This window comes from Barbus barbus (assembly GCF_936440315.1).
Source record: "Barbus barbus genome assembly, chromosome: 5".
NCBI lineage: Eukaryota > Metazoa > Chordata > Actinopteri > Cypriniformes > Cyprinidae > Barbus > Barbus barbus.
In genome coordinates, this window is record NC_136733.1 from 39,027,411 (window position 1) to 39,045,803 (window position 18,393).

Here is an 18,393-nt window from a genome sequence, read left to right on the forward strand (position 1 = left end):
ATAGAAGGGACAGCGTCCAAGATAATTCAATGTCGTCTTTTATTATTAGTGCAGTAAATTAAACAAGGTTTTAGTCTGATTTATTTCTAGGCATTACAAACATGAGGCACAGCAAGCGCTAATTCAACTATAGAACATTAACAGTGCTATTATAGGGGCTTCCCAATAGTTACTCAAAAACCTGATGAGCAGAAAACATTTTCTTCTCCATTTGAAGCCCCAGCTTAAACTTTGAGGTAGAATTAAACACCCCCTTTCTGAAAGAACGAGAAAATCCCATCCAACCCAAGCAAGTAAATATTTGCTGAGTACATCCCCCTTTCAGTAAATGCAAAGCAGCCTCCAAAGCATCTCTAACACTCGGGACCATTCCTGAATAAATCCCTCAACCCTTCCTGCAGATTTTAAGAGCTCATAGAAAGAGACCCGCTTCGGAGCTCACATCGTAACATATTCAACTAACCTGAAACCACCTTTTAGGTTTATACAAGAGCCTTAGTGTGGTTTCAAAGGAAGGTTTATCAGTCTATTAGACATACAAAATGTTTAGGTAGATATTTGAATATAAAATAAAAACCCTTTTCCACATATCTCATAAGATATTTTCGATTTTGCATACCAGTTAATTTACAAGCAGATGAAATTTGGGGAAAGCTGCATTAATTTGCAACAAGCATAAACCCTAGTAGAATCACTCCCATACAAACTTTGAAAGCAATGGCAGGGGGAGTTATCCTGTAAAACCACAACTTAACATTTACTAATGAAGTGTAGCAAATGTGGTCATTTGTCAGGTGCCATTAGGTCAGTGTGTGAGAGTGCTGAGCCCTTCTGTCCACCTTCATTAAAGCGCTGGTGAGGGATGTAGAGGATTGACCTCTATAGTTGTAGGAAGTCTAATCTGAGCCTCTGAAGAATGCTGTGGTGTGAGGAACAACAGACCCCAAAAACATGCACAAGGCAAAAAAGCAAAAATATTTCCAACTTTATGTAAAGTGTACCCTGCAAGATTTTTGGAAATATTTACAAAACATCACAATGAACATGATGAGATATAGCATGTGCCTACTTTCAGGTATCTGAAAAAAAAATAATAATAATTTTAATAAAAAAGTTTGAAGGGTAAAATGTTCTTAACTTTAAGAATTTTCTTGTAGCTTTAATGCCACATTTTATACACTGAGGAAGCCAATGTGATCCATGAAACAGTTAACACAGTGTATTAAAACTTTCATATATATAAAAAAAAAAGCTAATTGGAAGAACTATGGCTAAAACCAATGTGGTTTACCAAGTTAAACAAGAATCAGCTGAGTGTTAAAAATATACACCAACTCAAATAAAACTTCTTGGGGAAGATGGGAATAAGAAAAGAAAAAAAAAAATTTTACTAGCCCAGAAATACAGCTCTAGCCTAGTCAGAAAATATTAATATATTTAAACAGCTATTATATGGCCCTACCATCTACCTATAATATCACCAATCCTACAAGTCAAAGAAAAACTAAAATATCTTCATTACATAGGACAACGCTAGGAAAAGCATCATCCACTGACTAGCTAAAAACTGGCATTGTTTGCATATGAAGAGTCAAAAGCAAAAATTCCATAATCATAACGAGATGCGCGAAAGCATTTAAGCCTTTATTATAAATCAGGTTTGACTTGATTATCCCCTGCAGTGCGATATAAAATGAGTGAAAAAAAACACCTTTTCTTCACATGGCTTACTGCCCAAATAATGAACAGAATGCAAATGCTGAATCCGTGTGAAAGTTTAGTGCACTAGTTTTGAGTCACCAACACGATCATCCCTTTTTTATAACATGCATATTCAACATTCTCAGTAGCATTTAAATGTCTTGAGCAGTTAATGATAATAGTGAAAGAACATTAAAAATGGAAGAAGTATGTGTGACATGCAAAGAAAGAGCACTCATAGTTGACTGACTCTTAGGCACCATAGGTTAGTTTTATATTTTGTATATTGTATAAGGTTCAAGCTAAAGAGCTTTTTGCATGAAAAGGTGATTGCCAAGGTTTTCTCGTTTTACAATTATAAGCAGAGATGCAGCATGAAAGCATGTCAACAGCATAGTGGAAAGAAGAGTGCATACTGAAAGAGTGACGGTCGGTCCGTCATGGAAAACTAGCGTCTGCTTCTACACACAGTGCAGATCCAGATCAGATGTTTCCATGCCCTGACACCATACTCCAGGATGATTGATTTATCATCATCTGATTGACTTTGCATATGTAAAGTTGCCATCTAGAGGTGTACAGAGGTATAACACGTGCCCGCAGCAGATCAGTTACCCAGAACCACCGCTGTCAAATTCCTCCAGCTTTAGTTCTTAAACCGCGTCTGCTCACACACATGGTTGAATTTCCTGAAAGAGGAGAAAATAAAATGACAGATTAAGATTCATTGTTATCTGAATTAATGAGCATGATTATGATCATTACCCAGAGTTTCCGCAGGTTTTATGAAGTAAATTCAAGACCTTTTTAAGACCAAGTAAATGTAAGGAACGAACTGAATTTTACTCCACTTTGCGTAAGGTGAATGCACGGAAGGCAGCTGGCCCTGACGGAATACCTGGTCGTGTGCTTAAAGCCTGTGCGGAGCAGCTAGCTGAGGTCTTCACGGACATTTTCAATCTGTCCCTGGCCCAAACAACTGTCCCCACTATCTTCAAAACCTCCACCATCGTACCAGTACCGAAACATTCCACTGCCTCGGTCCCTAACGACTTCCGTCCTGTTGCACTCACCCCCATCATTGCCAAGTGTTTTGAGAAACTGGTTGCATCCCACCTAAAATCCTGTCTCCCTGCTACACTGGACCCATTCCAATTTGCCTATCGCCACAATAGGTCAACAGAGGACGCCATCTCAACAGCGCTTCACTCTGCCCTCACCCACCTGGACAGTCAAAACACACATGTGAGAATGCTGTTCATGGACTTCAGTTCTGCATTTAATACAGTAATCCCCTCCAAGCTGATCTCCAAGCTCAGCCAGCTTGGAATCAGCACACCCATCTGTAATTGGATTCTAGATTTTCTGACTAACAGACCTCAGTCCGTCAAGTTAGATAACCTCTCCTCCTCCATCATCACCCTGAACACCGGCGTGCCACAGGGCTGCGTACTGAGCCCTCTCCTGTACTCCCTCTTCACCCATGACTGTGTTCCTGTTTATGGCTCCAACACCATAATCAAATTTGCAGATGACACCACGGTGGTAGGCCTGATCAAGGATGACGATGAATCAGCCTACAGGGATGAGGTGCAGCACCTGGCTGTATGGTGTGCCACCAATAATCTACAGCTAAACACCCAGAAGACAAAGGAGATCATTGTGGACTTCAGGCGGACTAGGAGTCATGCACACACACCCATCTACATCAACGGAGCTGAAGTGGAGCGTGTGTCGAGTTTCAAGTTCCTTGGCATCCACATCTCTGATGACCTCACCTGGTCCCATAACACCTCTACTCTGGTCAAAAAGGCACAGCAGCGCCTTTACTTCTTAAGGAGCCTTAAGAAAGTTCACCTGAATCCCAGGATCCTTGTGGAATTCTACCGCTGTACCATTGAGAGCATACTCACGAACTGCATCTCAGTATGGTACAGCAATTGCTCCGCATCTGACCGCAAAGCACTCCAGCGGGTGGTGAAAACTGCTCAACGGATCACCGGCACCCAGTTAACTTCCATTGAGAACATTTATTATAAGCGCTGTCTGGGCAGGGCAAGAAACATCATCAAGGATGCCTCTCACCCTAACCATGGACTTTTCACCCTCCTTCCATCCGGCAGGCGTTACAGGTGCCTACGCTCTCGCACCAGTAGGCTCAGGAAGAGCTTCTTCCCCGAGGCTGTGACACTTCTGAACGCCACACCACCAATCTAACCTGCACCTGCTTATTACTGCACTGGTCACAGTACTTTAAACACATGCATTTGCACTACTCATATTTTGCACAGACTGCACATCGTTCAAGTCATTACACTATAAACTGTCTAAAGTTGTTACTGTACAAGCACAGTAAACTATTTCTATAAAATATTGCACTACTGCTATTTTGCATAGAATACATTGTTCTATCAATACTTTGCACACTCATCCAGCTGTATTTATTTATTACCACTGTTCTCACGTTTCTGCTGTTCATAATGTGTATATATAATCTGTAATCTATATAATCTACATTGCTCTGTTCATAATGTACATACAATCCCTACATTGCATTCCTATTTTATATTCTGTATATACTCTGCTCAATACTGTATATAGCAATTCCACTGTATATTCTGTAAATCATATCTTCACTTACTCTGCACTTATATGTATATAAAACACTATATTCTTGCACTTCTGGTTAGATGCTAACTGCATTTCATTAGCTCTGTACTTGTACTCTGCATAAATGACAATAAAGTTGAATCTAATCTAATCTAATCGAATAGAACACAATACGTCAATAAAGTCTTAAGGTCTATCTTGTCAATAACATTTTTTTTTACAACAAAAAAAGCTTGAATAGCTCTGTAAATGTCTAAATATTCTTAAATCAAAACATTTACTTTGTGAAGCAAAATGACAAAAATGTCTTGTTTTTTGAAACAACAAAAAAAAGTTTTCATACCTGCTGACAGATATTCGTTCTTGTTTTAAATATTAATGCGATAAATTGTGTTACTTTTCTCAGAAAACAAGACTTTATACATTTAATTTGCACCACAATGTATCTTGAATTAAGGATGTTTGGATATTTGTATTGGAAACCAAAAGAAAATATTCAGACTGAGCATATTTTTTGAAGTGCAGACAATTTGAATTTAAGGCTTTCTGATCTGGTTTAAGACCTTTTTGGGCCTTAATTTGTGGAAGAGTGAATTAAGACTTTATAAGACCCACAGAACCCCTGACTAACAGAACTTTGACATAAACTGACCATGTCCTGACAAACAGGCCTATGTAGTTGTACTGCAGACTGACACTACAATACATGCTCATTAGCTGCCCTCTACTGGTGGACATAAGTGTGACGCGCTTCTCAGGATGGACATAAATGTACAGAGATGCGCTTAATGCTTTTGCAAAACAGTACGTAAACATAATCATGCCAATAAAGTACTTTAAACTGAATTGGACAGGCAAGACATTAGATTTGAAGTTGCGACTCTATCAGGATGGATATCAAATTAAAAATTAATTTCCAGATTTTACATGTCGCTGACTTACAAAGCGTGGTGTGGTTTCACTTGAGTCCGACAGTTGCGTCCCCAGTAACAGTTTGGTCTGGCAGTCACAGAATCTGTGGAAGAAAAAAAACCTTACTGCATGTAAAAACACATTTTTATCATTTCAATTTAATTGTACAGTTTGATATATGTGGCCTCATGTCTACCTACAGTAGAGGGGAATTAAACACATTCTGTGATGCTAATATGACTGTGCAGCTTTGTGGTACTTTATTGCACAAGAGTCTTACCTGGCAGATCTGATGGAGGAATATGTTCTCTGTATTTATATGCGAGCTCTCTAAAAGTGCGAAGTCCACAGCAGTAGCAGAGCAGAGAGTTGGCAGTGATTCTGTAATCTGAAACATGCACATATGAACAAAAGTGATTTTTCATTTACTGTTAATTTCATTAACTGATGCATTGACATTCTGTTTCTTAATCACAGGGATGTGTGACAGCGAAATGATGAATCAGCTGGTACACACTTTTCTTTTTATATAATATAATTTGCAACCACATGTTAGAAAATGGGGCTTCCAATTACGTTACGTTCAGAGAAAAAGACAAAAAACTTAAAGATCTCTGTGATGTGAAAATATCCCCAAAATATTCAGGAATATTGTGATTTTCTTCCTTTATATTATCCACCCTTACTTCAAGCTGTGCCTAATCCTCGACATTTCTCAATATGACCAAAGCGCAGTTACCAGAGAGCTGGTACAGGCCCTGCTGTACAGCCTGAAGCGCTTCCTGCAGCATATGCCTCCAGCTCATTCCTCGAGAAGCCAAATAATTCTGCCACGAAAAAAGCAGAAATTAACAGTTTAGAGGGCTGGGTTTCCAAGTGGAAAAATGGGGGAAATGCATTTATAGTTTAGTTTAAGATATGAAAAATGCCCATGGGAATAAATTAATCTTATGTATTTTTTTTTCAATGCAATAACATGTTACTGTATCTTGAGATAATCAGATTAAGTTCATTATTTTAATCTATGTATTAGCAGCCTATGTCAGACAATGTGATTTTTTTTTTTGCTCAATTTATCATCAATCAGGCAAAAAATGTGAAAAGTAACAGCACAGTTCTCCTTAACTCTTATCCACATAATTTGTCTGTAGCACAAACACAAGTTTATTAAAGTTAGGGATTTGTTCAAATTCCACACAGTGTTTGTATCGCTACAGGAAACTATTACAAATATATATAATTAAGCTGAAGTTTTAAAAAAATGAAATATATTAGGAAAAAATATTATCTTAAAAAAAGGGAAAACAATGAGAAATGTTGCCTTGGAAACTAACTGAAATTAAGCTGAAATACTAAAATGACTAAAATTGAAAAAAAATAAATGAAAGCTAAATAGATGTATTTAAAATAAATAATAATAAAAATGACAAAAGAATATAACAAAATTACTAAAATCTAAATGAAAATAAAAGCTAATTCAAAACACTAGTAGATACTATAATAGTAATTCTAAAATAGCACTGATCCCACAGTATCAGAAAACAAACTGTACTCACCTGAAGGACTTCAGACTCATATTGATTGCCATTAAAAACTCCATCCAGACATTTATCATTAAGGTTAAGTTCTGTGAGGAGAAATAATCATAATCGTTATTATACAATAAAGTATTATAACATTTCATACAGAAATCTTAACCGCTCAGAAACCTACCGCTGAACTGCGCTAGGCAGCCGTGACAGCCGATCCGCTGGCAGCCCCAGTACACATGACAGTACGCTTTCTGGCACACCATACCTGGTCAAACCAACAGACAAATCATCAGGTGACTCCCGGAGGCTGGAGCACATTGACAGACAGGTGTCAGGATCACTCACAGTGCTGCGGAGACACCTGAGGGGGAAGGTGCTCAAAGCGGCGGTCAGGCATGGGCTGCAGGCAGCAGGAGCAGATGAGGTGACTGCCCTGAGGAGGACATCTGAACTCCTGAGGAGCTGCAGCAGGAACACAGTGCATTTATGAACATGAAGAATTGCATGGATGTGTCTGTTAGTGTGTGAGCGAATCGTCTAGGTGTAAAGTATTGGAGTAAATGTAATTAATTACTGTACCCGAGTATCTTTTTGGATACTTTGTAGTTTTACTGAGTATCAAAGATAATAGCAACTTTTACTTTCTACTTCACTACATTTTTTTGAATGATTATCTGTACACTTTACTCTAATGTATCTGTCATGAGTGTTGCAGTTACACATTACAATTTTGCATGGCACCTAAAGCTTTTTCTGCAGCAGTTTATTTCTGCTAAAGACGTGACATCGCCAGCTACAGGGCACTGAAAGACTATATCTTGTGCGTTTTGCCCTTTCTCACCTAAACTTGTCAACAAATCTACTTTACGTGAACACGAGTTCCTTAGCAAGTAGTTGTGAATCACAGGTGTTTTATATATGACATGAGGCCGAAACCAGCACAGCTTTGACTTTTTAATTTGACTTAACATTATTTTATTTATCCGTTATACTGAAGAGACATATTTTTTGTTCCCTTTGGTTTGCTTGTTCTAGTTTTTCCAATAAATACCTGCACATAGATCCTTGCTTCTGCCTGTTTTCCCCAGCTTCTCCACAACATTATAGTTTTTCACTGGCATGTCTCTTTGACTAGGGCATCTATATTAATTATAAGTAAAACACTAAAGTGCTTTTAAAATCAGATGCTCTTAAGAGTTTTGGGCAAGTTGTTTTGTAATTGGTGACTTGCGACTTGTAGTGGAGTAATTTTCACTCTAAGGTATCTATACTTTTACTCATGTATGGCTTTCAGGTACTCTTTACACCTCTTGGTCTGACTGAAGGGTGAACATGAATAACCTGGTGAGGTGTCAGAGGATGTGGAGGGGCCATCTCCAGGCCCTTCGGTTTGAGCGGGCTCACAGATCCACGGGGCAGAGCTGAGCTCCTTCCGATAACCTGGACACTGCCGACACATCATATAGGGCTGACTGAGAACAAACATGTTAGATCAGGGTGTGTTTCAGTAATCACTTAAGTACTTGATAGAACCAACTGATAGGTCATCTACTATTTTAAGAGGTAGGATCATCTACTCTAGATCCAAGAGAATCACAATTTTAGCTAACATTCAATAAGTAAGAAAACACTATAATCATTGGGGTAACTGGATTTTCCTTTCTTAAACTTCTACTTCAAGAAAAAATTATAATACGCAATATTATATACAGTGGTGGCCAAAATGATTCGAACACTAGTATTTTCAGCTAAAATGGTTTTAAGTCAGTTATTTCTATCTTTTGCTGTAGTGTGTTAGTAGGAAATATCAGTTTACATTTACAAACATTCATTTTGCCGTTATTTGTAATAATCCAGTGAGATTTTTGTTTGACAACAGCCAGTGCTCCACACAGTTCTTCTGGATTTAGTCTGTCTCAGTTTCTTCATGTTATTCCAGACAGACTGGACGATGATCAGATCAGATCTCAAAAATCTGACTGGATTACTACAATTAATGGCAAAAATGAATGTTTGGAAATGTAAACTGATATTTCCTACTGACACACTACAGCAAAAGATAGAAATAACTCACTTTAGCTGGTGAAAATACTATTGTTATAATCATTTTGGCCACCACTGTATGACGGCACTTCCTTTTAACAAAAACACTTAATGGATAACGGTTGCTGACCTCATGTCAGATATGTCGCTGTCATTGTCTGAGAGTTCGAACAGATAGTCTGAACTACCCTCCTCGTCCGAGAAGGAGCGCTCGACCTTTGGCTGCAGCATGTCCTGTGTGATCTTGTTTCGGGCATCCATGCTGCGCAATTCCTCTTTACTCCGACACTTCTCTATCAACAATTATAACAAACAAAAAAAAGCCACAAAAATTAAAAAATCTGTTCAAAGGTTAGGGATTAGTAAATTTTCTGAAAAAAAGTATCCACAAAAATAATTAGCAGTAACTATTTTCAGCATTGACAATTATAAGAAACGTTTCTTGAGCAAAAAAAATCAGTATCAGTATGATAGATCAGAATGAAGGATCAGGTGACACTGAAGACTGGAGAATAATGTCTGCTAAAAGTTCAGCTTTGGCATCAAAGGAATAAATTAGATTTTAAAATATATTAAAATAGGAAACGGTTATTTTAAATTGTAATAATAATTCTCAATAACACTGTTCTTACTGTATTTTTGATAAAATAAATGCAGCCTTAGTGAGACTTCTTTCAAAATATATATATATATATATATATATATATATATATATATATATATATATATACATATATATATATATATATATATATATATATATATATATACACATATATATATATATATATATATATATACACATATATATATATATATATATATATATATATATAAAAAAAACACGTTTGAACAATAGTGTACCTGACCATCTGATTTGTAGTAGTAGTTATTTCTAGTTTAAAAGTGCCACTCTCATTGAAATCTTGTGCTTAGGCATATTTCTGCTAAGTAACACATCTCTGTAAACTCTTGGACACTTTTATTTTTGTCTCTTTGCCTAGGTATTTGCTTAATTAAAAACAAAGTTAAAGATAGCTTGTAAACGGTTAATACTCTCATGTTGTGTAGTTAGTTGACTCGGTGTGAACAGGCCTTAATACAAAGTGAGAATAGCGGTGTTACACAGTACCTGGGTGCTGGAGAAGGTAAGCCTCCACCAGGTTGTTGAGGATGTGGTTTTTACGGATCCTCTCCACAGGACATCGGCAGGTGGGGCAGAGGGAGGAACGCTCCATCCAGCCAGAATAACAGGCAGAGCAAAACGTATGCATGCAGGGCTGAAGACTGTACCAAACACACACACACACACACACACACACACATTCAAATTCAGCCTCCACACACCTTTTTAAAATCCTTCTTAAAGGGATAGTTCACACAAAAACTAAAATTCTGTCATCTTTTACTTCACCTTCAATTCATCTTTGGGTGAACCATCCCTTTAGATGATTTATAATTAATAAAACAACTAAAAGGGATTTATGCTCTGGTCCATTCGGGTGTGAGTGTTGATTTGTGCACGTTGGACTGACCTGACACAGTCATGCAGCAAGTCCTGGCAGACGATGCATGTGAGGGATTCTTCCATTTTGTCTGTAGTGGCTCCCTCAGTTTTCTCTTTCCCTGCTGCTCCTCTGAGAGAGACCTGAGGAGCTGCTGCAGAAACAGCAGAGTCACTGTGAGAAGATCCACACCCATTCAGATCATCTGCAGGACAGACAGACATAAAGGAAGTGTTTATACTGTAGAACAGTTCTCAAATGCATGTTAAAACCAGGTACACACTACCATTTAAAAGTCAGCAAGATTTCAGCAAGCATTTTCAAATAAAGATGCATTTATAAATGTAAAAAAATTATATTTCAAATAAAAATTCTGTTATTTTCAACATTCCATTCAAAGAATCTTGAAAAAAGCATCACTGTTTCCACAAAAACTTTAAGCAGCAATTGTTCAACATTCATAATAAGAAATGTTACTTAAGCACCAGATCAGCATATTACAATGATTAGAATGATCATGTGACATTGAAGACTGGAGTAATGACTACAGAAAATTCAGACTTGCATTTTAATACATTAAAATATAAAACAGTTATTTTAAACTGTAATAATTACTAGTTGTACTGTATTTTTGATCAAATAAATGCAGCCTTGGCGAGTATGAGAAAGTTTTTGAACGGTTGTGTAGATGGAAATCTTAAACCATCAAAGCCTAAAACGCTTTTAAACTCTTTCAGAGTAGTCTGAATATTATTATGCCATAATACAGATACTCAGACCACTCAAAATAGACAGAAATCATAAATTACTTACAACATGTCACATCTATTAATTTGACCAAAACTGTGTTACAGCACCTTTGTCAATTTTTCTTCTTTTCCTCTGCATTTCCACCTCGGGCTCCGTCTGTTGTCCTCCCTCAGTCCAGCAGGTCCACTTCAGGCGAGTGTGATTGATGACCGGCTCCCCAGGGCTGCTCGCTGGTGCAGTCATCTCTGATTCTCCTTTACAAACAACCGAAGAACTCGCTGGGTTCTTCTTTGCAGACACATCTGCTGAATTGTACATACAGCGATATAAATTTCTTAGTATTTTTTATGGATTTTTTGAGTATGTCAACACTGTAAAAGCTTGCACATATCAAAAATGATAACTATAAAGATAAGAACTATATCAGCATCAGGGCTCGCAAAATTTCTAAATCCCTGGTAGCCCTTCGGGCAGGTAGTCTTCAGATTTTGAAAGCCCAAATAAAATAAAGACCATAAATGTCAATCAAAAACATTTTCAATACACAAATATCAACGAATATCAAGGAAAGAGTTTTATTTTACTATTTACAAGGTATCTGCAGAATTCTTAAATCTATTTAAAAATGATTTCATAGACAGTTTTAAATACGTTAAATGGTATAAGGCCTTAAAAACTTAGTTGTAGCAAATTTAAGGACCCATGGGAGCAATGTTCCCTCTAATTTTTTTCTTGCTGAGCAAAACTTCTCTCTATCGGTCAGACATTTCGGGCACCTGAGCAAAAGCATTCTTTACACCAGACCTGTACAGCATGCACACAAAAAAGTGTGTAACTTTTAACTTTAATGTGCTATTTATATTTGATTTGACCCTTGATGTAACTAAATGATGTACATTTTAGGTTTCCTGAGAAATCATTTTTACTGAACAATACACTGCAGTTCAACAGTTTGGATCAATACAGTTTTTTAAAGAGGATTCTTTTGCTCATCAAGGCTGTATCTATTTGATAAAAAATACTGAATATTATTTCACAAAATAATATTGTGAAATATTATTGCAATTTAAAATAAATGTTTTCTATTTTAATATACTTTAAAATGTAAGTAATTCCTGTGAAGCAAAGCAGTATTTTCAGAGTCACATGATCCTTTAGAAATTATTTTAATACGCTGATTTTTAATCAATGTTGGAAACAGTTGTACTGCTTTTTTATTTAATTTTTTATACTGTATTTTTTGGGACCTGTGATATTTTAAAAAAAATAAAAAAGTCAAAATGGAGATTTTTTGTTACTTTTTTGTTAATATAAACTATTCAAAAGTTTGGGGTCAGAAAATGTTTTCTTTCTTTTTTAAAGATACTTTCAAAAAGTTTAAAGAAAGTTAAATAAACTTTATTCAGCAAGGATGTGTTAAATGGATAAAATTGATAGTAAAGACTTCTATTGTTAGAAAATATTTCTATTTTGAGTAAATGCTGTTCTTTTAAACTTTTTATTAAATCAAAGAATCAAAGAAAAAAGTAACAGGTTCCAAATAAATATGAAGCAGCAGAACAGTTTCAACACAGATAATAAATCAGTATATTAGAATGATTCCTGAAGGATCATGGGACACTGAAGACTGGAGTAATGATGCTGAAAATACAGCGCTGCATCACAGGAATAAATGCTATTATAAAGTATAGGTATTAAAATAGGAAACCAATATTAGAAATTGCAATAATATTTCACTGTTTTTTTTTCCTGTATTTTTGAAAGGAATACAGCCTTGATGAGCAAGAGACTCAGTCAAAGACTCAAAAACAAGGTCAATTATTTATCAGGTTTATAATATAGCCCTAACATAATATATTATCAAAACAAACTATTTAAACTGACAGAACAGAATATAATAGAATAAAAACTTAAGCTGGGTAACTGAGTTTTGTTACCCATCCTCCACTATTTCCAGCACTTAATCAAGGCCCTCTTCTTTAATACATGAGGACGTTTTATTTCACGTCATTGCGTTTGCGTTGTCTCTCGTGTTGAGCGCACCGCAACCATTGAAGTATTCCGTTTCTCCAGCGACTCATTTGGTGCATCGTTCTCTTTCTATGAAACCGGTTCTAACTCTGTCGTGACATCAGCTCTATAGCGGTTTGCCCGAGCATTGCTATTCTTTCCTTTTTACTGGCGGCATTCGATCATATGGCTTCCCAACTCATTTATGTGTGCGCGAGGCACATTATTTCTTCTGCGCGGCCGCGGTGGAAGAAGAGCGCGCTCAGTTTAGAGGGAACACTGCGTGGGACCCCTGTATTTAAGGCCCGTCGGTAGGGCAGTGATACATTTGGTAGCCCGACTGGAAAACACAATAGCTCCGGGACGTCAGGCTAGCGATTTTGCAAGCCCTGAGCATCCACAGTAATTCATGATAGCATTTTGTTTGAACGTTTTGATTGTTCATCAGTTAGAAACAAATGGTTCTGAAGAAGTGATTCCAAGCATATTGTTCCTCTGTGCCGTTATCAGTAGTTTTGAACTCAGCTATTATTTGAATTCTCTCAGAATGATTTCTAAAACCATATCTTTATCGTTATATTTATCATCCTTGGTCCGAATCAGTGTTAATTTTGGCAGGCATTTTTGATTTAGTCTTAGTCTTTATCTTGAAAATGCTTAATAGTCTTAGTCACATTTTAGTCATTTGAGTCTTTCATAGTTTTAGTCGACGAAAAGTCATTGCATTTTTGTCAACTTTTAGTCAAACTGCAGTTACCAACATTTATTTTGGTAGCAATTTTTTATGTAGTCTTCAAACAAAAATAGTCATTAATTCTTCTCTCTTTATACCAAATCAATTAAGCTTATGAGAAATTTGAATCAAGGATTGAATTTGGGGAAAACTGGAATAAATTTTCATTTTTTGGTACTCGTTTTTCAGATACAATAGGTTTACTTAAGTATACATTTATTTAACATCTTTTGTTGTTTAACATTAATGACTCCGAATGGGCCTTAAATCTGAAAAACTCAATGCATAGATGAACAGCAGTATAGAAAGCCAATGCATTTACACTTATATACAAGTCATTTTCTTATCAAAGCAACTTGAAACTGCAAGCATGAAAGAGTGCTTGCAGTGTGGACGGTAATTACCAGAGCAGGTAGATAAGGGCATGTTGTAGAAGAGGAAGGAAGAGCTGGAGGTAGATGGCTGAGGATCCTCAGGCCCAGACTGAGGTAGAGGCTTCACAATAACAGGCTCCACTGGAACTGGTTCACTCTCGGTTTCCGTCAGATCTGAATCTTCTTCTCTTCCAGCATCTATGGAGATCAAAGATAAAACTCTAATGGGGCGTTCATACCAGACGCGACTTGCGTGAATAAAGTTGGACGCTTGAACATTTTAACTCTTGTAAATCTTTCATAATTTTTCAATAATTTTTTGTTCAAGTTTAGATTGTTATAGTATAGGAGAGACGTAATGAATGTTTTCCTTTTTAAGATGTTGTGTGTGTCATTGCTTGTGTTTGTTTTTTTTGGAATGCATTTTACAGCACTTTGGGCTGCTCTGAAGGCAGTAGAAATGTGCTTTATAAGAAAATAAACTAAAACAACATATATGCCCTGTTGTGTTGCTTCACTTGTCAACACACCTCCTGTCTCTGACTGCCCTGCTGCTGCTGCTTCTGTCTCGCCCTGGTCCTCGGGGTGGTCGTACCCTGCGCCTGATTCTCCTCATCCCCCCTCTCCATATTCCCGCTTGTCTCCCGTCGGGAGACGAAGGGGTCGAGGAAAGACAGGACCGCAGAGTACTTCGACTTTTTCCCTGACCCTGCTGCTGACCCACTCCTTTTCTCCATCTCCTTTAAATGTGTGTCCCTCAGACTCTTCCACTTCTTTCTGCACACTTCCTCTGAATAAACACATCAACTCGTCAGCGGGAAAGTAGTTGTAAAATACGGCGAATAATCTCAATTTGCCGGCTTTAGCTAGCTTGTATAGTCTCAATATGTATATATATAGCTCAAATTGAGTAAAAAGCGTTTTTTACAAATTACCAGATTGTCCGACCTCCTCACTCACTTTCTTCCAAGCAAGATCCTTTTTATTCCTGTTTCTATAAAAGTACGAAGATGTATCGTACAGCTCTGGGTATCCACATACAGCGACGATGATTTTGTCCTCCATTGTTGTTTCGGATTTCTGCCTCCGCTCACTACGTCGTAATCACGTCACTACTAGAGCAAGCTCCTGATGGGTTAACCCTACGCGAATATTCGCCAAAGTTCAGATTTTTCAACTTTGCATTGACTTAACATGTAAATCACCGGCGCTTAATGCTTCATTCGCGTCTAGTGTGAACGCACCATAACTTTCAGAAACTGTCAAAAAATGGCATGAGGATTAAATTAGGATTTCAAGAAACGTCATATTCAAAATGTATTTACCTTCAGTGTCCTGCGAGGCACTTTCCTGTGCCCTGATGGCCTGATAAACATAAGCAATGTCTGCAAAACCGAAAATAGATGAGTGACGTGGCCAATCTGTCTCATCTGTTTGGATGCAACTATACTATAGAAACAGAAAATGCTTAAATGTGAAAACTTACTTTGCTCCGGCTCATTCTTCCTGTACACAAAGTGAATGACATCACCATTCTGCAGTAAGTGTGTCTCTTTCTTCACCACTTTGGACATGTTGATCACGGTTCCATTGGTGCTGACGGAAACAAACAGACCATCATCAAGCAAATATTATAGTAATTATGAATTTCATGGATCCTTTTCTATGAGTGCCATTCAGCGGTTAAATGGCTACATTTGTGAATTTTATTATAGGAAATGATTATGACAAGTTATTAGTAAACGTCACTGTTGACACAATTCGAAATGCCTGAGGAACTTTTCCAAGCATGTCCACTTAATTGCCCGTTTATGAACTTATCTGTTTTTTGTTTAGTTTTTTTTTTTTAATTGCCTGATCCAGGAAGAACTAATCGACCCAAGTATCGACTATTTCTTTCAAGATAATGAATAGAGACAAAATAAAGCGCCTAGTTAAAAAATAGCAAAGAGAAAGTTGTACAAGGAAGGATATCAAGGAAGGAAGGGAGGGACGCTTGCCGTTTCCAGACACACACATCCACTACTGTATCTCCATCCTCTTACTATTAACCAAATTACAATTAATTATTCACCAAAGCAAAGATTAAATGTCATGTGGGAATTGGATGTATATTTGCCGCAGGGCCAAGCATGTCATTAATTGAATTCACTTACTAATGTAATTACAAGCAACTCAGTATAGTTTGCAAAAACTTAATAGAACTAAAAAGAATTAACACCAACTGCTTCTACTTAAGTTTTTTACTGGTACATCTACTTGTGAAAAATTTTACTGTAGCATTATACATCAGTCTTTGAAAATAATATTAGTTCTGTAAATGTACACAACACTCATCCCTCTTTCTTGCTGTAATCAATGCATGGTGAAATCTTTAAATATAAGAACTTAAAATATATGGGTCATAGACAAGCTGTCATTTTGGTGCCCACGTCAAATTAAATTTACTACATTTTTATATTTAAAACATTTATTTATTTATATGAATAAATATTTACTTTTATTTGACATTTATATACTAATATAATAGAGACCTAGCTTTTACTAATACTATATAAACTAATAAACTATGTAGACAAAAAGAGGGAAAGAGCATGATATAGGCATGAAATTATTCAATAGTTTGTGTCTTACTAGAAAGACCTCATGATGTCAAACAGGCGGTCCTACCTCATGTCCTCCAGCCACACCTTTCCTGAGTTTTGATCTTGAGTGATTTTGCAATGATTCCCTGAGACCAGTTTATTAGCCGGGAATGAGAGGTCACAATCTATAAAGAAAATATGCCTGTGAGGTTATGATATCAACACAAGTCAACAATAAATCAAAATGTGCTATATTCTTATTCTTATTGTGTACAATCCACCCATCACTGTGTTATTCCAAAGAAAGAAAGTAGGTCTTTATAGCCTAAAATGCCAGCTTTAGCAGTGTGAAAATGAGAAAAGCATGAAGAACTAATGCAAAAAGTAGGTGCTTATCTGTTAAAGGGGTAAATCTATGGAATAAATGTGATAAGGAACTTCCCAGCAGTCAGCAGTCTTCCCCATTATTGTGGTTTCAAAGAACAAGAGATACCCAGAATTGATACTGTACTCATTAATTGAAACTCAAATGTAAATATTCAAATATTTTGAGATACTGATTTTTGACTTTCATGAGCCGTTAGCTCTAATCATCAAAATTAAAACAAAGAAACTTTTGAAATGTTTTACTTTACATGCAATGAATCTAAAATATATGAAAGTTGCACTTTTTGAAATAAGTTACAAGAAAAAATGAACTTTCACGATATTCAAATTTTTATTCAAATTTATTTTTATTTATATCAAATTACTAAAGTAAAATTGGTTGCAAACACATTTTCATGTCGACTTTAATAAAGCACGCTCCTCTTTTCGTCAAGCACCTTTTCTCTTCCTGACCTGGCCCATTACTTTCTCGCCTCGACACATTAGGAATGTAAGTCTTAAATGAAGTATAGTGATGTGAAGTTAAAAATGACTCTAGTCTATTATAGTAATGAAGTGTCTCGGTTCTGATAATAACCAGTGTCCAATGTTACTGTGAAGCACACAGAACCAAACAGACACATGGATTAATATTAATTTAAGCGGGATAAAAACCAGACAGAGTCAAAGGGATACAACCTTTCCCTGCACACCACCACAACACAAAAAAACTACTTAATATTCCAAGAGCATGTCTTCAATAGATGCCTTTGTCATTATTGGGGTGGGGGGTTCGTTTGCTGAACTAAAGAGAGTATTGTGAAAGGCATGGGCTCGCTTAATACATGCAGACACTGCTTCAGACTGATTATCTTCTTCAGGGTTAAAAAAAAGTAATAACTATTAATGTCAATAAGTAAATCTAGACAGAAGAGTCTGTAAAGAGGTTACGGGGAAAAAAGCAAGTAAATGAAGAAACCCTTTTAAAACGAAACAATTATTTCAGAAAACAAGACCGGGCAACTAACATGATCATGATGATGTTCAGCGCACCTTTTTTTCTCCCCACCGTGCACTCTCTATTTATGAGTAATATCTCTGAATCCGGAGATGCGTCGACTTTCACCAGTTTTCCCCAGACCTGTCCGCTGCCCTGATGCGCCATCTTCTCCTCTTCCTTATTTTACCTGCCAGACAGCAGATCAGCGTGAGGCAAAGAACACATACATTTCATAAAGGCAAATAAATGCAAATGCATTTACTCACAATGTT

General features: G+C 36.7%; 1 protein-coding gene across 2 annotated transcripts in view; it reads right to left on the reverse strand.

The window, feature by feature from the left end:
* Positions 1-28: 28 nt before the first annotated feature.
* Positions 29-18,393, reverse strand: part of LOC306870135 (E3 ubiquitin-protein ligase CHFR-like) — a 20,002-nt gene continuing 1,637 nt past the window's right edge. The window contains exons 2-18 of one of the 2 annotated variants that reach the window (XM_079417227.1): positions 18,175-18,308; positions 16,841-16,940; positions 15,657-15,766; positions 15,496-15,555; positions 14,201-14,368; positions 11,161-11,355; positions 10,334-10,508; positions 9,931-10,085; positions 8,929-9,091; positions 8,097-8,227; positions 7,101-7,217; positions 6,937-7,020; positions 6,780-6,850; positions 5,963-6,050; positions 5,504-5,611; positions 5,254-5,326; positions 29-2,390 (exon numbers count right to left, since the gene is read on the reverse strand). In XM_079417227.1, coding sequence (XP_079273353.1) covers positions 2,348-2,390; positions 5,254-5,326; positions 5,504-5,611; positions 5,963-6,050; positions 6,780-6,850; positions 6,937-7,020; positions 7,101-7,217; positions 8,097-8,227; positions 8,929-9,091; positions 9,931-10,085; positions 10,334-10,508; positions 11,161-11,355; positions 14,201-14,368; positions 15,496-15,555; positions 15,657-15,766; positions 16,841-16,940; positions 18,175-18,286 — 1,953 coding nt within the window. In that variant the 5' untranslated portion in view covers positions 18,287-18,308 and the 3' untranslated portion in view covers positions 29-2,347. Of the gene's footprint in view, positions 2,391-5,253; positions 5,327-5,503; positions 5,612-5,962; positions 6,051-6,779; positions 6,851-6,936; positions 7,021-7,100; positions 7,218-8,096; positions 8,228-8,928; positions 9,092-9,930; positions 10,086-10,333; positions 10,509-11,160; positions 11,359-14,200; positions 14,369-15,495; positions 15,556-15,656; positions 15,767-16,840; positions 16,941-18,174; positions 18,309-18,393 lie in introns of both variants that reach the window. The other variant, XM_079417226.1, reaches the window with a different exon arrangement.